General features: G+C 38.8%; 1 protein-coding gene across 1 annotated transcript; it reads left to right on the forward strand.

Moving 5' to 3' along the window:
* Positions 1 to 4,561: 4,561 nt before the first annotated feature.
* On the forward strand, positions 4,562 to 5,397 carry LOC122446200 (integrin beta-1-binding protein 1-like). Its single transcript, XM_043476105.1, has one exon. The coding sequence runs from the start codon at positions 4,727 to 4,729 to the stop codon at positions 5,234 to 5,236; it is 510 nt and encodes a 169-aa protein (XP_043332040.1). The 5' UTR covers positions 4,562 to 4,726; the 3' UTR covers positions 5,237 to 5,397.
* The last annotated feature ends 22,387 nt before the right edge of the window (positions 5,398 to 27,784 follow it).

Here is a 27,784-nt window from a genome sequence, read left to right on the forward strand (position 1 = left end):
AACCACCAGTCTGTTCTCTGTGTCAGTGATTCTGCTTGTTTCATATGTTCATGTGTGTCATATTTTAGATTTCATATAAAAGTGATATCATACATTCTTTGTCTTACTCTTGCTGATTTATTTCACTTAGTATGATAATCACTAGTTGCATCCATGTTGCTGCAAATGGCATTATTTAATTTTTTTTGACTTTTACTTTTTAAAAATTAATTTATTTTTAATTGAAGGATAACTGCTTTATAGTATTGCATTGATTTCTACCACACATCAGTATGAATCAGCCATAGGTTTACCCATGTCCCCTATTTCATTCTTTTTTATGGCTGAGTAGTATTCTATTGTATATATGTACCACATCTTCTTTATCCATTCACCTGTCAGTAGCCATTTAGGTGAGCACCATCTTGGCTGTTGTGAGTAGTGCTGCTATGAACATAGGCATCATGTATCTTTCTGAATTACAGTTTTGTCTGGAATATATGCCTAGGGATAGGATTGATGGATCGTATGGTAATTCTATTTTTAGTTTCCTGAGGAATCTTCATACTGTTTTACACAGTGGCTGCATCAACTTGCATTCTCACTAACAATATAGGAGGGTTTCCTTTTCTACACACTCTCTTCAGCATTTGTCACTTGTAGACTTTCTAATGATGGTCATTCTGACTAGTGTGAGGTGGTAGGTACCTCATTGTAATTTTCATTTGTGATTTGAACATCTTTTCATGTGCTTATTGGCCATGTGTATTTCTTCTTTGGAGAAATGTCTGTTTAGGTCTTCTGCCCACTTTTTGATTGGGTTATTTGGGTTTTTTGTTGTTGTTGTTGTTGAATTGTATGAGCTGTTTGTATATTTTGGAAATTAATCCCTTGTCACTCTCATCATTTGCAAATATTTTCTCCCATTCTGTAGGGTTACCTTTTTTTTTGTTGTTGTTTATGGTTTCCTTTACTGTGCAAAAGCTTGTAAGTTTGATTGGGTCCCATTTGTTTATTTTTGTTTCTATTGCCTTGGGAGATTGACCTAAGAGTAAACATTGGTACAATTTATGCCAGAATATTTTGCCTGTGTTCTCTTCTAGGAGCTTTATGGTGTCATGTCTTATGTTTAAGTCTTTAAGCCATTTTAAGTTTATTTTTGTGTATGGGAAGAGGGTGTCTTCTAACTTCATCGATTTACATGTAGCTGTTCAACTTTACCAACACCACTTGTTGAAGAGACAACATTTCCCCTTGTATGTTCTTGCTTCCTTTGTCGAAGATTGACCACAAATGTATGGGTTTATTTATGGGCTCTCTATTCTCTTCTGTTGATTTTTATGTCTGTTTTTAATACCAATACAACACTGTTTTGATTACTGAAACTTTGTAGTATTATCTGAAGTCTGAGAGCACTATTACTCCTGATTTTTTTTTTTTTTTTCCCTCTCAGGATTGCTTTGGCAATTCTGGGTCTTTTATGGTTCCATGTAAATTTTTTTTTTTTTATTTGCCCTAGTTCTGTGTGAAGGGTACTTTTAAAATTCAATTTCACCCTTGTCCCCTCAGTAGGAAAGAACCTGGTAGGGATAAGAAAAAGGCGGTGGTCAGCAGATCATTGTTTCATACCTAGCTGTACCATCACTGAATACTTTCACATTTAATTGTCCTCCATGTAAATTGATTTTACCAGTGTGGTGAACCATGTGGCTATGTTAGGTAAAGATAATGTTGCGTATACGCCATCCTCTGGCCAGCATTTCACTCTAGATATAGTGCTGGAGAAGCTTTCACACTTAAGATAAGAAGATACATACAAAAAAGTTTGTTGTAGCTTTGTGATAAGAAAAAATAAAATAAAAAGGAAATTACCTAAATGTTTATCATTGGGAGAAGGGATAAATTGTGACATGTTGATAGAAAACAGTTTTTTTAAGCAGTGAAAAATGAACCAGCTAGAGTTCACTTATAGAACTACTCTCTCATTTATAGAAATACTATATATGCATAGAAATGCATACATAATAGGAACAATGATACATATTTCAGTGAAGACATACACAGTGAAATGAAAATTGAGTTAAATTTACATTGAATCATTTTTTGAAAATTGAATAGCTTTTCAAAAATTGAGTAAATTAAATTGAAGGTGAGAGACACTAAATTCAGGAGAATGATTAATTCTGGATAGGGATACCAAGAAACAGAATTGTAGAAAGGTACTAAAAGGTATTAATTGTAATATTTTAATTTTTAAGCTATGTGTAGGATACACATATGCTCATTACATTGTTTTATATACACTTTCATATGCTTGAAATATTTTATTTCTAAGAATCCTCTAAACCCCAACAAATGCCAATACCAGGCAACGAACATTTACAGAAAGATATTTTTTAGATCAAAATTTGAGGAATAACTGATTTGTCTTGAGAAACTCCTATGTTTTCTTTTCACTAGCAAGTTAAATCACTCACTCTTAATACTTCATCTCCTTTGACTGTTTTGGAAGTTCAGAAACAAATTTGAGTGCCAACTTTAATAACCAAATAGTATCTATACACTTTCTTCCTGAACTTTATTTTCTATCACAAAATGAATTTTTCCTTGTTTTTTCTGTTTTATGGTGCTATAAGCCTCTTCCCATTCTTTGAGAAAGAAAAAGAGTTTTAAAAATATAAAAATATTTTTCATGGTCTAGTTCTCTTTCTGTTCACACAAACAAAGTGTTCACACACGGCAGGACTGTGCATCTGCTAGTTTACCTTTATACCCCTCTGTGTCTAGCATAGCATCTGGCATGCAATGAACATTTCATTGTTCACTGATTAAATGAGTTTAATCAATCCACAAATTCATCCTTAAACAAATCTTGATTTTTCACATTTCAGAGGTGTCCAATTTGTTTTGTTATAAATTTAGATTTAGTAAAAATCTTGATGAATAGGGTTTTGAGTTATTTCCTAAGGTGGTTTTTCCAGAAGTAAAATTGCATGGGTCAAAAGAGATGATCACATAATGGCTATTGAAATGTTTTTCCAAGTTGCTCTCCAGAAAAGCTTTTACCAGTTTCTACAGCAACGAGCAATGTATGAGGGTAACATTTCCCCATAACACTGTCTGTGTTCATGCAAAATTTTGTTTTGTTCTGTTTTGAAATGTAATAGATGTAAATTTATACACTGATGTAGAGTTAATAATTTTTAAGTGTTAGTGTACCTACAGTTTTTATGGTGAATTTTATGTGCTCTTGTGAAAAATCACTTGACTTTTCCAGATCTCATCATAGATATTCATCATTTAATATAAACCGAGAGAAATCACCCATGAAAACTCTTGAGGCTTCTTAATTTACCCAAATTTCCTTTATGACTTATGGATAATGAACCTCTCTTGGGTTTAATTGCTCATCTGTAAACTCTATAAACTGGAGGTGAGAACATGTATCTTGGATGCCTATTGCATTACAAATCATGTATCTAAAATACTACCATATGGCAGGGGTCTATTAAATAATAACTATTACTGTTATTTTTTTTTATTACTGTTATTTTTAATTTTAACCTGTAAAATTAGGTTCATGATCTGGATGAACATTGGGTTCATTTCCTGGTCTGCATATGTAGGAGACAAATATATACTAATGATGGATTCTTTTCATAAACTATCTTGAGCTATCTTAAGCAAAAAGTGAAATTTGCCAATAGAAGGGTAGAATAATGAGGAAAAAGGAAAGGGCAGGGATCCAGTAAGACCTCCAAGTGGAGAAGCCCTCGGTCCTGATGTTGCCAGAATGTTCTTTCATCAGCTCCCATATCTGGTTTTCCTTGCACCTGAGTGTCATTCTCTTTCTCCTCAAGTGAACTTTCCCCACACAACTGTTGAAAAATCCCTATGTTTTACACTTTGTGATTTCAGTTTTTGAGGAAGGATTGTCTGACAGTCCCTCAGGTTCTGAGTCCAAATAGGGAAGGGGCTTTTTGACCTACCTTGACTCAGGTGCCTGTATCTCCAATTTCTACTCAGTTCTGGCTGAGGTAAGGGTGTGGTTGGTTCACTTGAGAATATAACAGCTTCCATAGAAATTGTCAAGAAAAAAAGAGGTATTTTCGAAGGAATAAGGGATGAAAAAAACTTTCAATGTTGACCATAAATCTGAGTGGTCATAAACCTCTTGACTGGGAGGAGTTGATCTTTCGGAGATGGACATTCTTACAAGACCTGGGATAAAAACATGGCTAGAATAAAATAATAGATTCTGAGTGGCAGGAGGGTGAGCCAGTGCTGAATAAGGAGAGAGAGAGAAAGTGTGTGTGTATGTGTGTGTGTGTGTGTGAGAGAGAGTGTGCTTTGAAAGTCTTGCAAAGTATCCTACCTTAAGGTGCCCAAGGAATAATTGTTGAACGAGGAGAAACACTTAATAAAACAGCCAACCACAATACTTGGCTCATAATATGTGCTCAATAAACAGTTGTTGAATTGAGTAACTACAAGCCTGGGTTATACTCTGGTGTAATTCTAAAATTGAGTGTGGAGAACCTGCAGAGCCTCCGCGGCTCTTCCGGCTGCCCGGGCAGTGGGTGTCTGACGCCTGAACGCGGACGGCGCGGAGGTACCCTGTTTTTCTGTCAAGAGCTGACCATGTCAGAGTGAAAGGAAGCTATCTTTGTAGACTGCTGTCTGTGGAACCTTTGAAGATGGTAGAATAGCTTCTGCAAGGAGCCTGTGGATCAAGCTATGGTGGAAGATGTTTCGGAAGGGCAAAAAGCGCCACAGCAGCAGTAATTCCCAGAGCAGTAAAATCAGTACCAAGAGCAAGTCTGTAGATTCCAGCCGTGGGGGGCTCTCACGGTCCAGCACGGTGGCAAGCCTTGACACCGATTCCACCAAGAGCTCAGGACAAAGCAACAACAATTTAGACACCTGTGCAGAATTTCGAATAAAGTATGTTGGTGCCATTGAGAAACTGAAACTCTCAGAGAGGAAAAGTCTCAAAGGGCCACTGGACCTGATAAATTATATAGATGTTGCTCAGCAAGATGGAAAGTTGCCCTTCGTTCCACTGGAGGAAGAATTTATTATGGGAGTTTCCAAGTACGGTATAAAAGTGTCCACATCAGATCAGTATGACGTTCTGCATCGGCACGCTCTGTATTTAATCATCCGGATGGTGTGTTACCACGACGGTCTTGGGGCAGGAAAGAGCTTACTGGCTCTGAAGACCACAGATGCGAGCAACCAAGAATACAGCCTGTGAGTTTACCAGTGCAACAGCCTGGAACAAGCACAAGCAATCTGCAAAATTTTATCCACTGCTTTCGACTCTGTATTGACTTCTGAGAAACCTTGAATTCTGCAAGGGGGAAGTAAGCTTCATGTGCAAATTGAGCTGTTTTCTCAATAGTTTCTGTTTCCAGTCTGCAGTGTTGAACTGTTACGGAAATATGGGCAATCTTTTGCTCTTGATTTTCTGAAGAAAATGCAGTGTATAAAATACCAGTCATTTGCTTTTTTCTAGTAAAAAATAAAATAAAATTGAGTGTGAAATAGTCTGGTGGTGACTGGAGGGCATAATCAAAGAAATGCGTACCACAGGAAACAGCAGAATTCATGCCAATAGCAAGTTGACAATCAAAAGCAACTCCACTTAAGAGCACTGGACCCCAGTGAGATAGTGTATCAGGAGTGCCAGTGGGTTCTGGTACAATACAGGCTAAACTTCCTTAATACATCTCATTATGTTGTCTCCAAGGACTTGAAGGTCCTGGATCCTATAACTAGATAAAACTAACCAGCAGTGGTTCTGCAGGGAACTATTTTCTATTATCAGTGTTAGATGATGATGATAACAAAGAAATATCAATAACTCCAAAAGAAAACGTTTATTTGAGCATTTGGTTCATTCAGTTTCATTAGACTTTTCTCAGTCTAGGCTCGTGGGCTATAATCTAGACTATGGAGTGCAGCACCTCAGCGATTGTTCTGGTTCTTTTGGCCCTTCTGCTTCCTTAACATGTCTATCCCTGGACAACCCTGAACATACCCCTTTTCTGCTCGTATGTACAGGTGCTCCTGAAGATGATCACAAAGTGAAATTGGGGTCACCCAAAGTTAAAGAGTTTTCAATGCCAACATTGATCTATTTTACAGCTATCTTGTCTTGGTCTCTCTCCCCTTCATTTGCCACTAGTGCTGTTCTCAAGTTCAGCCTTTCTCCTCAAGCATTATATCCTTAGTTCACCTACTCAGCCTTGACGTGTATCCTAGAAATCTAGTTTCTCAGAGAAAGCAGAAGCCATCTACTGTAAGACATCTAGATATCCTGCCTTTCCCACCTTAAACTTACCTCTACCTGTGTCAGTGGTTGTCAACACTAGGTGCACATCAGTACTCTGTCTTGCCTTTGGATTCTGATTTAATTGGTCTGGGATGGGAATTGGTATTTTTAGAAAGCTTCCCACATGATTCTGTGTTCAGCCAGGGCTGAGATCCACTGACCTATATCCATTCTTCTCTCTTGTTCCCAAATCTCTGAAATACATTTCCTAGTCCCTTCAAATTTATTGTTTCTCCCTTTTTTGGTGAATGAGGAATTCTTGGCAGGAGTGCTAGACCTCTGGGCCTGCACCTGAGTCTTGTCCTAGGAGCAGTTCAGGTGACTTACTGTTCCCAAGAAACTTGAATAATAAGTGCAAATTGTGCCTGGGGAGGGCAGTGGGGGTACATGAGTAGTGTACTAGAGACTCTAGATCTCTCATAGAGTCAGGAACACAGGCTCAGAGTCCATCAAATCAGTTTAGTTCCTGCTCTGCCACTCACCAGCTGTATGACTTTGGCAAGTTCTTAAACCACTAGACCTATGTTTCTCCTTATGTAAAATGAGCTTCCTTTTGTGGTGCTATGAGCATAATTAATTTAAAGTTCTTTACCCAGAGCTCATAGGACATGATCAATAACTGGTGATCATGGACAGATTTGTTAAAGCTAAGCATCTTTTTTTTTTGGATTTCTTCACTAAGCACTCTGAGTGATTTCCTCTGCTTCCATAGTTTCCCAAGAACATATCTCCACTCTGTATGTAAATCTTGACTTTAACCTATCTCTGCCTTGATAATCCAATTTAGATTTCTGATCTCTCATGTAGGATATGTCATTAATCAACTCACTTATTCACTAATTCATTCAAAAATGTCTCTTGATAGCCTACTATATGCCAGACCCTGTTCTAAGTACTGGGGATATAGATATGAATAAAACAAAGTCCCTGTCTTCAGGTATATATATTTTACCATTTCTTTTTCATCTTCACAGTCATTGTGTTAGTTAAGCCCATGGTACCAGTTTCCTGGCCCGCCTAGACTCCTCACTAGCCTCCCTGCCTCTCATGCTTTCTTCTAATAATTCTTCACAGAGGAGAGGGGTCATAATTTTAAACTTGAGATCTTTACAATCCAACATCTTGATTAAAATGCTTAAAAAATTCCCAAAAACTTGCTGGATTAACTTCTTAAAAATACCCTAATTCCTTTCTTATCTGCTTCTTTAGCCTCATTTCTTTACATATTCCTGCAAATCTGAGCAGCAGCAACACTAAACTTCTGTGGTTCCATAAATATGGTATGCTTATTTGTGTGTCTGCATAGACTTCCAATTATTGCTTTAACCTGCATACAGGTTTCTCAGGAGGCAGCTAAAGTGGTCTGGTATCCCCATCTCTTGAAGAATTTTCCACAGTTGGTTGTGATCCACACAGTCAAAGGCTTTAGCATAGTCAATGTAGCAGAAGTAGATGTTTTTCTGGAATTCTCTTGCTTTTTGTATGATACAATGAATGTTGGCAATTTGATCTCTGGTTTCTCTGCCTTTTCTAAATCCAGCTTGTACATCTGGAAGTTCTTGGTTCATGTACTGTTGAAGCCTAGCTTGGATGATTTTGAGCATTACCTTGCTAGCATGTGAAATGAGTGCAATTGTGCGGTAGTTTGAACATTCTTTGGCATTGCCTTTCTTTGGGATTGGAATGAAAACTGACCTTTTCCAGTCCTGTGGCCACTGCTTGTGTTTTCCAAATTTGCTGGCATATTGAGTGCAGCATTTTCACAGCATCATCTTTTAGGATTTGAAATTAGCTCAGCTGGAATTCCATCACCTCCACTGGCTTTGTTTGTAGAGATGCTTACTAAGGCCTGCTTAACTGCACACTCCACAATGGCTGGCTCTAGTGAGTGATCACACCATTGTGGTTATCTGGGTCATGAAGATCTTTTTTATATAGTTCTTCTGTGTATTCTTGCTACCTCTTAATATCTTCTGCTTCTGTTAAGTCCATTCCATTTCTGTTCTTTTTTTGTGCCTATCAATGCAGGAAATATTCCCCTGGTATCTCTAATTTTCTTAAGGAGACCTCTAGTCTTTCCCATTCTATTGTTTTCTTCTGGTTTTCTGCATTGTTCACTTAGTAAGGCTTTCTTATCTCTCCTTGATATTCTTTGGAACTCTGCATTCAGGTGGGGATATCTTTCTTTTTCTCCTCTTCCTTCTTCTTCTTTTCTTTTCTCAGCGATTTGTAAGGCCTCCTAGACAATCATTTTGCCTTTTTGCTTTTCTTTTTCTTGGGGATGGTTTTTATAACTGCCTCCTATACAGTGTTACGCATCTCCATCCATAGTTCTTCAGGCACTCTATCTATCAGATTTAATCCCTTGAATCAGTTTGTCACTTCTACTGTATAATCATAAGGGATTTGATTTAGGTTATACCTGAATGGCCTAGTGATTTTCCCTACTTTCTTCAATTTAAGAAGAAATGTAAGTTAAATTCAATTTAGGTCTGAATTTGGCAGTAAGGGGTTCATGATCTGAGCCACATTCAGCCCCTGGTCTTGTTTTTGCTGACTGTATAGAGCTTCTCCATCTTTGACAGCAAAGAATATACTCAGTCTGATTTCAGTATTGACCAACTGGTGATGTCCATGTGTAGAGTTGTCTCTTGTGTTGTTGGAAGAGAGTGTTTGCTATGATCAGTGCATTCCCTTGGGAAAACTCTGTTATCCTTTGCCCTCCTTCATTTTGTACTCCAAGGCCAAACTTGCCTGTTACTCCAGGTATCTCTTGACTTTCTACTTTTGCATTCCAGTCCCCTATGATGAAAAGAACATCTTTTTTTTTTTTTTGGTGTTAGTTCTAGAAGTTCTTGTAGATCTTCATAGAACCAATCAGCTTCACCTTCTTCAGCATTAGTGGTTGGGGCATAGACTTGTGTTACTGTGATATTGAATAGTTTGCCTTGGAAACAAATCAAGATCATGCTGTCATTTTTGAGATTATACCCAAGAACTGCATTTCAGACTCTCTTGTTGACTATGAGGGCTACTCCATTTCTTCTAAGGGATCTTGCCCACATTGGTTAAATGTTATTTCTGATGTATCCGTGAGAGTGTTTCCAGACGAGATTAACATTGGAACTGGTAGACTGAGTAAAGCAGATTGCCCTCCCCAATGTGGGTGAGCACCATCTAATATTTTGAGTGTCTGAACACAACCAAAAGGTAGAGGAAGGGAGAATTCTCTCTGCTTGAAAGTTTGAACTGAGACATTGGTCTTCTCCTAGTGTTGAACTGGGACTTATCCCATCAGTGCTCCCTGTTCTCATGCCTTTGGACTCAGATCAGAACTACCCCACTAGTTTCCTGCATTTCCATTTTGCAGATGGCACATCATAGGGCTTTGCAGCCTCCATGATCCTGTGAGTGAGTTCTTTATATATTGTATCTTTTTGTTATTAGATATAACATATATAGTAAACACATTATATAACTATATAAATATATATATTTGAAAATCCTACTGATTCTGCTTCCTTGGAGAACCCTAATATGGAGTCATAAGCAGCCAACTATAAGAAAGTGCCACCCAAATATAGGACCCTCAAATAAAAAATGAGATTGCTTCTGAAATGGAGGGGTCTCTGAAGAACTTGTGTATAGGCTCCAAGAAAGAGAATCCCTTTAAGTATTCAGCAAGCTCAGAGATAGTTACTTAAACTGTCTGCTGCAGCCAGAGGAAACCGATACTGGGTATATCTTTGCATTTTAACTAGGATATTGCCTGCCCTTTTGTTCTTTTAGTTTGGGTTCCCACAGAAGCAGACCCTTAGCTATGGTTGTGAGTGTATATAGTTTATTTGGGAGGTGATCCCAAGAAGCACAGGTGGAGGGGTGGGTAGTGAGGTAAGGAAGGGAAGGAAGTCAGTAACACTTCAGAGATTGAGCAGGTTACTGCTGTGGGGTTGAAGGTCAATCCTCCTGCTCTGGATGTGGTGAAGAATATACCTCAGAGTTATTCCAACCAAAGGATCTGACTCTCCATCACTTCTTGTCAGGCATGTGATGAGGGCTGCTCCTTGAAGCTTGAATTCCTTAAAAGTTCTGGCCTGCTCTGGATGCACAAGGAGTGGGCTCCAGTGGCCAAAGCAAGTCCTCAGGTGTAGTGTTGGCACTTGGAGATGGAAGCCACGGGTGCCCTGTGCTGAGTGTGATGACAGAGCAATGACAGCGGTTGCCTCCCCACTTCTGCCTGCAAGCACTTCAGTCCTGGAGGTCAGAAGCAGGCTCACAGGTGGGGAGAGCGGAGGAGCAACACCCTACTGGGAGATAGAAGAATCCCACTGCATGAAGGATTCCCATAGGCACTAGCCCCAAGCTGAAGGAGGGGAGAAGCTCTATATTTGAGTGAAATTCTGAGTTTTTACTTTTGCCAGAACTGAGTGTTTCAGATGCCCAAAATGAGCACTCCTGGGACTAAAAGTGTAGTCATCAGGAATGTCATGGGACCTGTCCTAGATTTCATTGAATAAATGGAGAACGGCTCCAAGAAAAGGGCTTAATTGTAGTGTAAAACTCATTAGTTTTCTCATTGCAAGAGTTCTACTCATGTGCTGCTGCTGCTCCTAAGTCGTTTCAGTTGTGTCCGACTCTGTGCAGCCCCATAGACAGCAGCCCACCAGGCTCCTCTGTCCCCAGGATTCTTCAGACAAGAATACTGAAGTGGGTTGCCATTTCCTTCTCCAATGCATGCATGCATGCTAAGTCGCTTCAGTTGTGTCCAACTCTGTGTGACCCTATGGACAGCAACCCACCAGGCTCCTCCATCCACAGGCTCCTCCAGGCAAGAATGCTGGAGTGGGTTGCCATTTCCTTCTCCACTCATATGCCATCCACTTGAAAAATTTAAGGACAGGGAAGCCTGGTGTGTAGCATCCATGGGGTTGCAAAGAGTTGAACATGACTGAGCGACTAAACAAAATCAGGTTTACTCTCTGTAGAATAGCAAGTACTCATGCTAATAAGGAGTGTTTATTGAGACATTTCCCTGTGACCAACTCTGCACTAAGAGCTAATATACTGTATAGGATAGGTCCCGGGCCATAAGTAGTGTTCACTATAGTATCGTTGGGAATCCTGGTTATTGGCAGAATTTTTTTTTTTTTTTTGAATTTTTTTTCATTTATTTTCCCCCTGATTATCAAGGTAAGATAAGTTTATCATAGTCAAGTAAAATATAATGAAACTGGGAAGGAAAAAATAGTCTTTCAAAGTCTTCCACCTGGGGGCAACTCATGTTAATATTTTTTTTTTTTTTTAATTTTTTTATTAGTTGGAGGCTAATTGCTTCACAACATTTCAGTGGGTTTTGTCATACATTGATATGAATCAGCCATAGATTTACACTTATTCCCCATCCCGATCCCCCCTCCCATCTCCCTCTCCACCCGATTCCTCTGGGTCTTCCCAGTGCACCAGGCCGGAGCACTTGTCTCATGCATCCCACCTGGGCTGGTGATCTGTTTCACCATAGATAGTATACATGCTGTTCTTTTGAAATATCCCACCCTCACATTCTCCCACAGAGTTCAAAAGCCTGTTCTGTATTTCTGTGTCTCTTTTTCTGTTTTGCATATAGGGTTATCGTTACCATCTTTCTAAATTCCATATATATGTGTTAGTATGCTGTAATGTTTTTTATCTTTCTGGCTTACTTCACTCTGTATAATGGGCTCCAGTTTCATCCATCTCATTAGAACTGATTCAAATGAATTCTTTTTAATGGCTGAGTAATATTCCATGGTGTATATGTACCACAGCTTCCTTATCCATTCATCTGCTGATGGGCATCTAGGTTGCTTCCATGTCCTGGCTATTATAAACAGTGCTGCGATGAACATTGGGGTGCACGTGTCTCTTTCAGATCTGTTTCCTCAGTGTGTATGCCCAGAAGTGGGATTGCTGGGTCATATGGCAGTTCTATTTCCATTTTTTAAGGAATCTCCACACTTTTCCATAGTGCTTACTAGTTTGATTCCCACCAACAGTGTAAGAGGGTTCCCTTTTCTCCACAGCCTCTCCAGCATTTATTGCTTGTAGACTTTTGGATAGCAGCCATCCTGACTGGTGTGTAATGGTACCTCATTGTGGTTTTGATTTGCATTTCTCTAATAATGAGTGATGTTGAGCACCTTTTCATGTGTTTGTTAGCCATCTGTATATCTTGTTTGGAGAAATGTCTGTTTAGTTCTCTGGCCCATTTTTTGATTGGGTCATTTATTTTTCTGGAATTGAGCTGCAGGAGTTGCTTGTATATTTTTGAGATTAATCCTTTGTCTGTTTCTTCATTTGCTATTATTTTCTCCCAATCTGATGGCTGTCTTTTCACCTTACTTATAGTTTCTTTTGTAGTGCAAAAGCTTTTAAGTTTCATTAGATCCCATTTGTTTAGTTTTGCTTTTATTTCCAATATTCTGGGAGGTGGGTCATAGAGGATCTTGCTGTGATTTATGTCGGAGAGTGTTTTGCCTATGTTCTCCTCTAGGAGTTTTATAGTTTCTGGTCTTACATTTAGATCTTTAATCCATTTTGAGTTTATTTTTGTGTATGGTGTTAGAAAGTGTTCTAGTTTCATTCTTTTACAAGTGGTTGACCAGTTTTCCCAGCACCACTTGTTAAAGAGGTTGTCTTTTTTCCATTGTATATCCTTGCCTCCTTTGTCAAAGATAAGGTGTCCATAGGTTCGTGGATGTATCTCTGGGCTTTCTATTCTGTTCCATTGATCTATATTTCTGTCTTTGTGCCAGTACCATACTGTCTTGATGACTGTGGCTTTGTAGTAGAGTCTGAAGTCAGGCAGGTTGATTCCTCCAGTTCCATTCTTCTTTCTCAAGATTATTTTGGCTATTCGAGGTTTTTTGTATTTCCATACAAATTGTGAAATTCTTTGGTCTAGTTCTGTGAAAAATACCGTTGGTAGCTTGATAGGGATTGCATTGAATCTATAGACTGCTTTGGGTAGAATAGCCATTTTGACAATATTGATTCTTCCAATCCATGAACACGGTATGTTTCTCCATCTGTTTGTGTCCTCTTTGATTTCTTTCATCAGTGTTTTATAGTTTTCTATGTATAGGTCTTTTGTTTCTTTAGGTAGATATACTCCTAAGTATTTTATTCTTTTTGTTGCAATGGTGAATGGTATTGTTTCCTTAATTTCTCTTTCTGTTTTTCATTGTTAGTATATAGGAATGCAAGGGATTTCTGTGTGTTAATTTTATATCCTGCAACTTTACTATATTCATTGATTAGCTCTAGTAATTTTCTGGTAGAGTCTTTAGGGTTTTCTATGTAGAGGATCATGTCATCTGCAAACAGTGAGAGTTTCACTTCTTCTTTTCCTATCTGGATTCCTTTTACTTCTTTTTCTGCTCTGATTGCTGTGGCCAAAACTTCCAACACTATGTTGAATAGTAGTGGTGAGAGTGGGCACCCTTGTCTTGTTCCTGATTTCAGGGGAAATGCTTTCAATTTTTCACCATTGAGGGTGATGCTTGCTGTGGGTTTGTCATATATAGCTTTTATTATGTTGAGGTATGTTCCTTCTATTCCTGCTTTTTGGAGAGTTTTAATCATAAATGAGTGTTGAATTTTATCAAAGGCTTTCTCTGCATCTATTGAGATAATCATATGGTTTTTATCTTTCAATTTGTTAATGTGGTGTATTACATTGATTGATTTGCGGATATTAAAGAATCCTTGCATTCCTGGGATAAAGCCCACTTGGTCGTGGTGTATGATTTTTTTAATATGTTGTTGGATTCTGTTTGCTAGAATTTTGTTAAGTATTTTTGCATCTATGTTCATCAGTGATATTGGCCTGTAGTTTTCTTTTTTTGTGGCATCTTTGTCAGGTTTTGGAATTAGGGTGATGGTGGCCTCATAGAATGAGTTTGGAAGTTTACCTTCTTCTGCAATTTTCTGGAAGAGTTTGAGTAAGATAGGTGTTAGCTCTTCTCTAAATTTTTGGTAGAATTCAGCTGTGAAGCCATCTGGTCCTGGGCTTTTGTTTGCTGGAAGATTTTTGATTACAGTTTCGATTTCCTTGCCTGTGATGGGTCTGTTAAGATCTTCTATTTCTTCCTGGTTCAGTTTTGGAAAGTTATATTTTTCTAAGAATTTGTCCATTTCATCCAAGTTGTCCATTTTATTGGCATAGAGCTGCTGGTAGTAGTCTCTTATGATCCTTTGTATTTCAGTGTTGTCTGTTGTGATCTCTCCATTTTCATTTCTAATTTTGTTAATTTGTTCTTCTCTCTTTGTTTTAATGAGTCTTGCTAATGGTTTGTCAATTTTGTTTATTTTTTCAAAAAACCAGCTTTTAGCTTTGTTGATTTTTGCTATGGTCTCTTTAGTTTCTATTGCTTTTATTTCTGCCTTAATTTTTAAGATTTCTTTCCTTCTGCTAACCCTGGGGTTCTTCATTTCTTCCTTCTCTAATTGCTTTAGGTGTAGAGTTAGGTTATTTATTTGGCTTTTTTCTTGTTTCTTGATGTAAGCCTGTAATGCTATGAACCTTCCCCTTAGCACTGCTTTTACAGTGTCCCATAGGTTTTGGGTTGTTGTGTTTTCATTTTCATTCATTTCTATACATATTTTGATTTCTTTTTTGATTTCTTCTATGATTTGTTGGTTATTCAGAAGCGTGTTATTTAGCCTCCATGTGTTTGAATTTTTAACAATTTTTTTCCTGTAATTGAGATCTAATCTTACTGCACTGTGGTCAGAAAAGATGACTGGAATGATTTCAATTTTTTTGAATTTCAAGACTAGATTTATGGCCCAGGATGTGATCTATTCTGGAGAAGGTTCCGTGTGCACTTGAGAAAAAGGTGAAGTTGCTTGTTTTGGGGTGAAATGTCCTATAGATATCAATTAGGTCTAGCTGGTCCATTGTGTCATTTAAAGTTTGTGTTTCCTTGTTAATTTTCTGTTTAGTTGATCTATCCATAGTTGTGAGTGGGGTATTAAAGTCCCCACTATTATTGTGTTACTATTAATTTCCTCTTTTCATTTACTCGTTAGTGTTTGCCGACATATTGCGGTGTCCTATGTTTTGGGTGCATATATATTTATAATTGTTATATCTTCTTCTTGGATTGATCCTTTGATCATTAGGTAGTGTCCTTCTTTGTCTCTTTTCACACCCTTTATTTGAAAGTCTATTTTATCTGATATGAGTATTGCGACTCCTGCTTTCTTTTGGTCTCCATTTGCATGAAATATTTTTTTCCAGCCCTTCACTTTTAGTCTGTATGTGTCTCTTGTTTTGAGGTGGGTCTCTTGTAGACAGCATATATAGGGGCCTTGTTTTTGTATCCATTCAGCCAATCTTTGTCTTTTGGTTGGGGCATTCAACCCATTTACATTTAAGGTAATTATTGATAGGTGTGGTCCCATTGCCATTTACTTTGTTGTTTTGGGTTCACGTTTATACAACCTTTCTGCATTTCCTATCTAGAGAAGATCCTTTAGCATTTGTTGAAGAGCTGGTTTGGTGGTGCTGAATTCTCTCAGCTTTTGCTTATCTGTAAAGCTTTTGAATTCTCCTTCATATCTGAATGGGATCCTTGCTGGATACAGTAATCTAGGTTGTAGGTTATTCTCTTTCATTACTTTCAGGACGTCCTGCCATTCCCTTCTGGCCTGGAGGGTTTCTATTGATAGGTCAGCTGTTATCCTTATGGGAATCCCTTTGTGTGTTATTTGTTGTTTTTCCCTTGCTGCTTTTAATATTTGTTCTTTGTGTTTGATCTTTGTTAGTTTGATTAATATGTGTCTTGGGGTGTTTCACCTTGGGTTTATCCTGTTTGGGACTCTCTGGGTTTCTTGGACTTGAGTGGCTATTTCCTTCCCCATTTTAGGGAAGTTTTCAGCTATTATCTCCTCGAGTATTTTCTCATGATCTTTCTTTTTGTCTTCTTCTTCTGGGACTCATGATTCGAATGTTGGGGTGTTTCACATTGTCCCAGAGGTCCCTGAGGTTGTCCTCATTTCTGTTGATCCTTTTTTCTTTTTTCCTCTCTGCTTCATTTATTTCCACCATTTTATCTTCTACCTCACTTATCCTATCTTCTGCCTCCGTTCTTCTACTCTTGGTTCCCTCCAAAGTGTTTTTGATCTCATTCATTGCATTGTTCATTTTTAATTGACTCTTTTTTATTTCTTCTAGGTCTTTATTAAACAATTCTTGTATCTTTTCAATCTTTGTCTCCAGGCTATTTATCTGTAACTCCATTTTGTTTTCAAGATTTTGGATCATTTTTATTATCATTATTCTAAATTCTTTTTCAGGTAGATTCCCTATCTCCTCCTCTTTTGTTTGACTTGGTGGGCATTTTTCATGTTCCTTTACCTGTTGGGTATTTCTTTGCCTTTTCTTCTTGTTTAGATTGCTGTGTCTGGAGTGGACTTTCTGTATTCTGGAGGTCTGTGGTTCCTTTTTATTGTGGAGGATTTACCCAGTGGGTGGGGTTAGACGATTGGCTTGTCAAGGTTTCCCGGTTAGGGAAGCTTGCGTCAGTGTACTGGTGCGTGGAACTTGATTTCTTCTTTTTGGAGAGCAATGGAGTGCCCAGTAATGAGTTTTGAGATGGGTCTATGTGTTGGGTGTCATCTTGAGCAGCCTGTATGTTGACATTCGGGGCTATGTTCCTGTGTTGCTGGAGAATTTGCGTGGTATGTCTTGCTCTAAAACTTACTGGCTCTTGGGTGGTGGTTGGTTTCAGTGTAGGTATGGAGGCTTTTGGACTGTCACTTATTGCTTAAAGTTCCATGTAGTCAGGAGTTTTCTGGTGTTCTCAGGTTTTGGGCTTAAGTTTCCTGCCTCTGGATTTCAGTTTTATTCTTCCTGTAGTCTCAGGACTTCTCCAACTATACAGCACTGATAATAAAACTTCTAGGTTAATGGCGAAAAGATTCTCCCCTGTTAGGGACACCCAGAGAGGTTCACAGAGTTACATGAACAGGAGAAAAGGGAGGAGGGAGATAGAGATGAGCAGGAGGAGAAAAAGGGGGACTCAAGAGGAGAGAGACAGATCTACGCAGCTGTCTGTTCCCAGAGTGTTCTCGTATCTCAGACACCTACAAGGATTCACAGAATTGGATTGGGAAGAGAAGGGGAAAGGAGGAAATAGAGGTGTTCTGAGGTAGAAAACAGAGAGTCAAGACTGGGAGAGAATAATCTTCGGTTTAAAGATAGGGCTTCTTTTTTTTTTTTTGGTAAGGTTATAGTGTAGTGAAAATGAAAATGAAGAGTAGTAGAGGAGTACTAGAGGACTTTAAAAGAAATAAGAGAAAAAGAAAAATAGAAAATAAAAGAGAAAACGGAAAGGAAAAAAAAGAAGAAAAAAGAAAAAAAAGAAAAAGAAAAAAAAGAAAAAAAAAGAAAGAAAAAAAAAATTTTTTTTTTTCCCCTAATTAAAAAAATCGTAAAAATCTATGTAAATGAAAGTTAAGGAGTAATGGGGGAGTAATAGGGAATTTTAAAGGAAAATAAAAGAGAAAAAATAAAAAAGAAAAAATATAAAAAGAAAAAAAAATTTTTTTTTTTTTTTCCTTACTTAGAAAAAAAAAGTAAAAATATATCTAGGAGTTTCTCTGGAGCTGCTGCGGTCAGTGTGGGTTCGGCTCAGTTTCAGATAGCTCCTCGTTCCAGCTTACACTTCTCGATATCTACAGGGCCCTTCCGGTGAAGTCGGTGTTTTCTACAGGGATTTTAATCTGTTGCACCAGTCCCTTCTGAAGCGGTTCCCTTTGTTTATTTGGCTTCTGTTTGCCGGTCTCTTCAGAGCCTCATTTCCGCCCTGACACAGGCGGGCGGAGGTGGAGTCTTATTCAGTTAGCTAGTTCCGTTGCGCTGCTGGGAGGGGCTGACGCTGGGGGATGGGCTGGCGCTGCGGGGCGGGGCTGACGCTGCGTGGAGGGGCTGGCCCTGCGGGGGCGGGCTGGCGCTGCCGGGAGGGGCTGACGCTGCTTTCTCCGTCTGCGCTGCTCAGGCTCCCGGCTGTTCTATATGGAGCGCGCCCCGCGCTGCGCTAGGTTCCAGCCCTCCGGTGTTCCACAAAAGCGCGGAAGGAAAAGCTGCGCCTGCTCTCTGTGGCTTCCCCGTCAGAGCGGTCCAGGCAGCGAGGGGCTTGATGGGCGCACTATCCCCAGGTGTGGCACACTCCCTCCCTTCCGCGGACCCAGTCTCAGTTTCCGCTGACGCCAGTTGGGTGCGCGCGCCTTCCGCCCTCTGCGTCCCCAGCCCCAGTCCCCGCCCGCGCCGGTCGGGTGCCTGCGCCCTGTGTCTCGCCGCGACCTTCCCCTCCTCCCTGCCTCCTGCCTTCGGCGGGGCTGGGCGGGTCCGCAGCCTGCGACCTCTTCTTGGGACTTTTTCCGTCCCTTTGTTCTGCGAACGGCCGGCAGTGTGTTCCGGCCGGTTAATTTTCTCTCTTTTGGTTTCCCACAGTTCAAGTTGGCACCTCACAGAAGCTCCCTCGGATTGTCCTCAGGGCACTCAGGCCCGGACCCTAGCCCAAGCAAGGCCGCCTAAGACTCCCTTCCCGGGACGGGTCTCCGTCCTTAGCTCTTTTGTCTCACTTTTTATCTTTTATATTTTGTCCTACCTCCTTTCGAAGACAATGGTCTGCTTTTCTGGGCGCCTGATGACCTCAGCTAGCGATCAGAAGTTGTTTTGTGAGGTTTGCTCTGCATCCAGTTATTCTTTTGATGAATTTGTAGGAGAGAAAGTGGTCTCCCCGTCCTACTCCTCCGCCATCTTGGCTCCTTCATCAGAATTTTTCATTTTAATTGAGCAATTATGTGATCTCAAGGATTGTTTTTTCCATCTATTACTTACATATTGTGTTTTTTTAAAATAGCTATTAGTAATCTTGAAATAGGCCTTTACTTCCTGACGTTCACTTAAATATTTACTATTACACTTACTGACTGTTAATTTCTTAAACTTTCTAAGTGGGAAGGAGGCTTCAGGTGAAGTGAAATCACAAATCTGTACATAAGATTGTTAAGTTTGATATATTATTTCACTAATTTGAGTTTATGGGTCACCTATATGATTATATAACTGAGGATTCCCAAAGCAACTGAGATATTTGTTAGCTCCAGATGTATCATGAGGTCAGCACAAGCAAAGGTGATAGAACATTTAAAGTAAATTTTCCTATTATCTAGGGTGAAACAGATCACCAGCCTAGGCTGGATGCATGAGACAAGTGCTTGGGCCTGGTGCACTGGGAAGACCCAGAGGGATCGGGTAGAGAGAGAGGTGGGAGGGGGGATCGGAATGGGGAATACATGTAAATCCATGGCTGATTCATGTCAATGTATGACAAAAACCACTACAATATTGTAAAGTAATTAGCCTCCAACTAATAAAAATAAAAAAATAAATAGAATAACAACAACAAAAAAGTAAATTTTCCTTAAAGTTAATATAAATACAACATTAATTAAAAATAAAGTTATTGAAGTTAACATAAAAAATGCAAAATGGGAAAAATGCTATTCTTCTAACTTATTAGACCAATTGACATAAAAGTGTTTGGTGGATAATCAGTCTCAATCGTGCATGTGGGGAGGTCCTTGAGAAAAAGTTTATTAGACAGGGTATCTCTTCTTCTTGGTCTGCTTCAGAGTGGTCTGATGTTTTCCCTGATGGACTTGAGACTACCTGGTTATCTATGGTGGGTAAGGACAAGGACTAGGGGGAGGGGGTCAAATCCCCCATTGACCTGGACAGAGTGAGTATGGACTTGTCAGCCATGTTGGGGACATTGGATGGTTTGGATGGGGAAGGAGGATCCTGTGACATAGTGAAAGAGCAGGGATTTGTCATGAAGAAATCAGGATTTGAATCACATCTTTGTCCCTTGCTCTGATTTTAGGCTATTCACTCATCTCTTAGTTTCTCTTTCTACACCTGCAAAATAGAGATGCTAATTAAACTGGAAGTAAGGTCTTAGGTTCTGGCTCATGGTCTCCCTGTGCCTGTCAGATTGGAGTGATAATCAATCAATGGATTTTTTTTTTTTAACCTGAAGGGAAAGACATTAGGTCCCGAAGTTGAGAAATGAACTAAACATCTTGATGATCTTTGATTAGTATTTGTTAATCACCTAGTCATTGTTTAGGCAATATAACATATTTTTACTACACTGAACACTTTTAACTTTGCTACAAGGTGGATGGCATTGTTTTCCCTATTTTCTGTGTAGGGAAACCAAAATTGAGGCAAAATGTCTTGCTTAATGTCACAAAGCCAATAGGGAACAGAGTCCAAGTTAGATAAGAATCCAGTTCTGTCAGAAACTAACACAACATTGTAAAGCAGTTATCCTTCAATTAAAAATAAATAAAAGAATTCAGTTCTCTTTGTCCTAAATCCTGTGTTCTTATGAATATAAGAAAGTTTGTTCATGAAAATAACTGGGCATGTCCAAAAGCAGAGTCAACGTGTTACAAAATGAGAACAAAAGTAAGACAGGTCACTAGAGAGGTAAAGAATGCAAAAGATTGAGAATTCCCATGGGGGACAGAGAGGACAAACAGAACCACCTAAGACATCAGTCACATTTAATAGTAGAAAATAAGGTGCAAGCCATAAATTTTCTGTCATCCAAGAAAGTAAGTCAGCAAAAAGCTGGAAACCCTTACGTTGTGATTTCATGCCTGAACAGATATTAAAGTTGATATTGGGGAGGACACTCGCACCCTGACTAAATGAAAATAGCCTATTTGACATTAATTGTTACAGTTAAATTCACTGTGTCAGAGGAAATATCAGTCATTTTATTGAATAGGGGTTTCTGTAAAAACCAGTTGAATTAACATTTTTTTTACTTTTAAAATAGATATAAATTTAAATAAATAAATAAATTAAAATAGATATAAATTCCTGACTTTTCTACTCCACCTCCTCAAAAAGTTGTCCAATAAAATGGACAACTTGGAAGAAATGGACAAATTCTTAGAAAAGTATAACTTTCCAAAACTGAACCAGGAAGAAATAGAAGATCTTAACAGACCCATCACAAGCATGGAAATCGAAACTGTAATCAGAAATCTTCCAGCAAACAAAAGCCCAGGACCAGATGCATTCACAGCTGAATTCTACCAAAAATTTAGAGACGAGCTAACACCTATCTTACTCAAACTCTTCCAGAAAATTGCAGAAGAAGGCAAACTTCCAAACTCGTTGTATGAGGCCACCATCACCCTAATACCAAAACCAGACAAGGATGCCACAAAAAAGGAAAACTACAGGCCAATATCACTGATGAACATAGATGCAAAAATCCTTAACAAAATTCTAGCAAACAGAATCCAACAACATATTAAAAAAATCATACATCATGACCAAGTGGGCTTTATCCCAGGAATGCAAGGATTCTTTAATGTCTGCAAATCAATCAATGTAATATACCACATTAACAAACTGAAAGATAAAAACCGTATGATTATCTCAATAGATGAAGAGAAAGCCTTTGAAAAAATTCAACATCCATTTATGATTTAAACTCTCCAGAAAGCAGGAATAGAAGTAACATACCTCAACCTAATAAAAGCTATATATGACAAGCCCACAGCAAACATTATCCTCAATGGTGAAAAATTGAAAGCATTTCCCTTAAAGTCAGGAACAAGACAAGGGTGTCCACTCTCACCACTACTATTCAACATAGTTTTGGAAGTTTTGGCCACAGAAATCAGAGCAGAAAAAGAAAGAAAAGGAATCCAGATAGGAAAAGAAGGAGTAAAACTCTCACTGTTTGCAGAAGACATGATCCTCTACTTAGAAAACCCTAAAGACTCTACTAGAAAATTACTACAGCTAATCAATGAATACAGTAATGTTGCAGGATATAAAATTAACACACAGAAATCCCTTGCATTCCTATACACTAACAATGAGAAAACAGAAAGAGAAATTAAGGAAACAATACCATTCACCATTGCAACAAAAAGAATAAAATACTTAGGAGTATATCTACCTAAAGAAACAAAAGACCTATACATAGGAAACTATAAAACACTGATGAAATAAATCAAAGAGGACACAAATAGATGGAGAAATATACCGTGTTCATGGATTGGAAGACTCAATATTGTGAAAATGGCTATATTACCCAAAGCAATCTATAGATTCAATGTAATCCCTATCAAAGCTACCAACAGTATTCTTCACAGAACTAGAACAAATAATTTCACAATTTGTATGGAAATACAAAAAACCTCAAATAGCCAAAGCAATCTTGAGAAAGAAGAATGGAACTGGAGGAATCAACCTGCCTGACTTCAGACTCTACTACAAAGCCACAGTCATCAAGATAGTATGGTTCTGGCACAAAGACAGAAATGTAGATCAATGGAACAGAATAGAAAGCCCAGAGATAAATCCACGAACCTATGGACACCTTATCTTTGACAAAGGAGGCAAGGATATACAATGGAAAAAAGACAACCTCTTTAACAAGTGGTGCTGGGAAAACTGGTCAACCACTTGTAAAAGAATGAAACTAGAACACTTCTAACACCATACACAAAAATAAACTCAAAATGGATTAAAGATCTAAATGCAAGACCAGACACTATAAAACTCCTAGAGGAGAACATAGGCAAAACACTCTCTGACATAAATCACAGCAGGATCCTCTATGACCCACCTCCCAGAATATTGGAAATAAACGCAAAAAAACACAAATGGGACCTAATGAAACTTAAAAGCTTTTGCACAGCAAAGGAAACTATAAGCAAGGTGAAAAGACAGCCTTCAGAATGGGAGACAATAATAGCAAATGAAGCAACAGACAAAGGATTGATCTAAAAATATACAAGTAACTCCTGCAGCTCAATTCCAGAAAAATAAATGACCCAATCAAAAAATGGGCCAAAGAACTAAACAGACATTTCTCCAGAGAAGACATACAGATGGCTAACAAACACATGAAAAATGCTCAACATCACTCATCATCAGAGAAATGCAAATCAAAACCACAATGAGGTACCATTACATGCCAGTCAGGATGGCTGCTATCCAAAACTACCAGCAATAAATGCTGGAGAGGGTGTGGAGAAAAGGGAACCCTCTTACACTGTTGGTGGGAATGCAAACTAGTACAGCCGCTATGGAAAACAGTGTGGAGATTTCTTAGAAAACTGGAAATAGAACTGCCATATGACCCAGCAATCCCACTTCTGGGCATACACACCAAGGAAACCAGATCTGAAAGAGACACATGCACCCCAATGTTCATTGCAGCACTGTTTATAATAGCCAGGACATGGAAGCAACCTAGATGCCCATCAGCAGATGAATGGATAAGGAAGCTGTGGTACATATACACCATGGAATATTACTCAGCCATTAAAAAGAATTCATTTGAATCAGTTCTAATGAGATGGATGAAACCGGAGCCCATTATACAGAGTGAAGTAAGCCAGAAAGAAAAACACCAATACAGTATACTAACGCATATATATGGAATTTAAAAAGATGGTAATGATAACCCAATATGCAAAACAGAAAAAGAGACACAGATGTACAGAACAGACTTTGGGACTCTGTGGGAGAAGGCGAGGGTGGGATGTTCTGAGAGAATAGCATTGAAACAAGTATACTATCAAGGGTGAAACACACCACCAGCCCAGGTTGGATGCATGAGACAAGTGCTCAGGGCTGGTGCACTGGGAAGACCCAGAGGGATGGGATGGTGAGGGAGATAAGAGGGGGGATCGGGATGGGGAATACATGTAAATCCATGGCTGATTCATGTCAATGTATGGCAAAAACCACTGCAATATTGTAAAGTAATTAGCCTCCAACTAATAAAAATAAATGAAAAGGAAAAAATAATAATAAAAAGTAAAATAGATATAAATTTAAATAAATAAATAAATTTAAATAAATTTAAAATAGATATAAATTTAAAATAGATATAAATTCCTGACTTTTCTACTCCACCTCCTTAAAAAGTAATATTTAAATGTCACTCTCTTAACCACAATAACTAGGCCAACCACATTCTGATTTTGTCATGGATACCATCAGAGTCCAATGCACAGTTTGGTCCTGCATCACATCCACAGAGGAAATAAGTCCAGAGATGTTTAGGAATTTATCCAGAAAGAGGACTTGAACCAATGTTCCCACAGTAGGTTCTTGTTATCAACTAATCTTTTATTCCTCCAAGCCAATCAAATAAATGCTTAAGAATATTAGATAATAGGATTTGGATTATTCTGTAAAAATCTTTTTAATATAAATAATAAATGCAGCTGAAGACAACCTTATTATAAATATGCTCCATGTAGGGGATAGTGATTCATAGCTCATTTGTGTCATGACTCATAGCTCTTGGAAAAGAACAAGTTCCAAGGAAATAATGATTTTTATTCAGATCTGGTCAGTTACTTAACCACTTTCACCTCCATCTTTTTGAAAAACAGCAACAACAAAAGTATTGCAGCCAGGTAGAGTGCTTATAAAAACAACAATATATAAATCTTCACTACCTGAATCACATTATAATAGAATTTCTCTGCTGTATTAATAAAATATGAGAAATTTGATAATAGTTATTTCTGGAAAGAATAGCTATCGATGAGAGGCTTTAAAAAGTAAGAATTAAGAGTGCATTATAAGAGATCATGATTATTCACTTAAGCTTTTCCATTGCTATGACTCAATCTTAATCCAGGTGTCATTCAGAACCTACAGTGTGTTTTGAAGATTAGCTTGTCATAACACAAATTGAAGAAGGTATCAGAATTCATTCAGACTGAAAGCGTACTAGATGATGGGATGAGTAATAAAATGTGCAGAAGAAAATTCTCTTGAGATAATAATCCTCCCCCAGCAGCTTCAGGGAAAGAAAAACTGCTCACTGCAAAAAATACATGCTCTCTTGGTTTTCCGGCTAAGAGATTATTTGAATGATACCTGTTACTTGACACTAATGCAGAATCTCTCCTTATCCTTTTCATATTTCTTTTTCCTTTGTCTTCCAACTATTGTAATCCAGGATGAAGATGAAAATAGATAACTTGTATAAATCAAGTCAGTTGCAAGTAATAATAAAACCAACAAAAGCTCAGCTCAGAATAGATTATAGAGTGATTGATTTATTGGCTTATATAACTGGAAAGTTCAAGGGAAATCAGGCATGGTTTGGATTAGGGACGCAAGGGATACTCGTGTATTTATGTGTCTGTGGGGTTCTGTCACTCAGGTCTACTGTTCTCCATATTGGTATTGTTCTGAGGCAGACTCTTCTCTAGAAGTGAGGTTTACTGAACCCAGTTTCCAATCTACCAGTTTATCAAGCTTAGGGAAAATGGGGGGAAATTCCATTAGATCTTTTCCAGTAAATCCAGACAAGCCCTTAGACTTCCATTGCACCAAATTGTGTTGAATGCCCAGACCTGTGTTGAATGCCCAGCTTCAGTGAATCAATCACTGAAGCTAAGATAATAGATTGTGTTAATGGTCAGACCAGGGGGTTCTTGTGACTATCATGCTTGGTGAGGAGTGGGGCAAAGAGGTGAGGTCAGCCTTATGTGATCCACATGCACTGAAAGTGGGGAAGGAAAGCCATGTTTTCTGTTACTGGAAAAAGAGATGGGCAAGCAAAAGCAATTGATACTGTATAACATGCCAGTTTACATTCTTTGAAACCAAAAGGGTTTTCTGGGGCTCAGAGCAAACTCTTTTTTCCTTTGGTGTTGTTCCTGATGGGCAAAATGGATCCTGGCAGCCATCTGGCTTCTCCTGTCAACATCCTCTGCTCTGCCTCCATCTTAATCAAGTCTTGGGCCCAAATTCCCTCTTATTAGTCTGCCCCTTACTGGTTTCAACCCAGCCCATTTAGTCTACTAAAGAACCATTTTCTCTAAATTGCCTGAGGTGTATCACTATTCAACTTGAGGGGAAAGAAGCTTAGCAGAGAGTGAAGGGGAAAAATAATTTTTCTTCCCAGTGTATTATAGGAATTCATGTTGATTACATTTCCTTTTCTCAGGAAAGTCTAATTCCCCCATCAATCTGGAGCTATTAACACAAGTCCAAGGGACTGTAGTGGGTAAAGGATTAGATACAGGATGGTAGCTGGTTTGCCTTTGTATACAATCCTGATGTGCCAGACTTACCTTTGTCTAATAGATACTGAAACATTTTTCTTAGGTTTTAAAAAAACTAAATCTTTTCAAGAAATAGAGCTCAAAATCAAATGAGACAATTGGAGAAGCTGAATTAATAAAAGCTCTGCTTATGATTGTACTTTTTACTCCTAAGGAATTTATGAGTAACTGAAATTCTGTAGTCTGGAAATGGAAAACAGCTCAATCAATATTGACATTTATTTAACATCTAGTTCATGTTTTCTCTGCAAACCAGAATTCAGCTCACTATTCAGCTAAATGTCTGCTTTGTTACATCCCTGCTGTTTTAAATGTTTGGCAATTGAATTGAATTCAAAACGAAGGTGCTAAAGCATTTTGCTCATCTGGAAACTGAATACCAAACCAGAGACATGACAATTTTAAATTTCTTTTGGCTGCAGCTCTCAAGATTGTCATGTCCTATGTATACAGATGCCAAGCACCTTCTTCCAAAGTAAAGGATGAACTGGGCAGGTGGCCAGTGGATTGAACTGGAAGATTTTTCCTGAGTGGGGCTGAGATGAGGCCCCAATCACTGGCATAACAATGGAACTTGATTTGAGTGATGACTTACAAAGAGACAGCCTTAAATAAATGACTCACCATGTGAGTCACCCTTGCTGAGCCATGCACTTTCATTATCCCCAGAAAACTATCAAGAATTCGTCTCACTACTTGCCTAATGCAAATGGAAATGTCTAGCATGTTGATTCCACTCCCAGTTTATGCTCTGAATAGAGACCAGTTTACACCTGGCGAGTGTGCCAGGCTCCTGCTGGGGGAGAAGTGTGAAGCAGGTAGACATTGTCTTCCTGCAGTTCTTCTCATGCCCCCTTCTAGTGCATGGTTACCCTTACCTCTCAGAACCCAAGCTTTTCCCTCTCCTCCCCCTCTCTGTGTCTCTCCTTTCCTGTCTCTCTCTCCCTCTTTGCCTCACACGTACCCCACACATGCACGTACATGCGTGTGCACACACACATACGTGTGCATTCCCCATCACTTACTAGCTTCTCATGGTGTTCCACTGTGACTCTCTCACAGAATGACACCTTCTGCCCTTAAACTTTCCCCAGTTTCTCACTCCCTCCCTCTGCACCACACCAGTTCCTCTATGTTCCTCTCCCTTGGGCCTTGCTAAGGGTTGAAGTTAATCTGATAAATGTGTATTAGACAAGGTAGTTGACAGGAGATATTTACATAATATCAGAGAAACCTAATTTATGGAAGACTCAAAACTTTCCTTCCAGCCAATATATGCATACT

This window comes from Cervus canadensis, chromosome 8, assembly GCF_019320065.1.
Source record: "Cervus canadensis isolate Bull #8, Minnesota chromosome 8, ASM1932006v1, whole genome shotgun sequence".
Lineage (NCBI taxonomy): Eukaryota > Metazoa > Chordata > Mammalia > Artiodactyla > Cervidae > Cervus > Cervus canadensis.

What these genes read in the sequence shown, in the direction of transcription:
- LOC122446200 (XM_043476105.1), top strand. Translation starts at nt 4,727, where the DNA reads ATGTTTCGGAAGGGCAAAAAGCGCCACAGCAGCAGTAATTCCCAGAGC.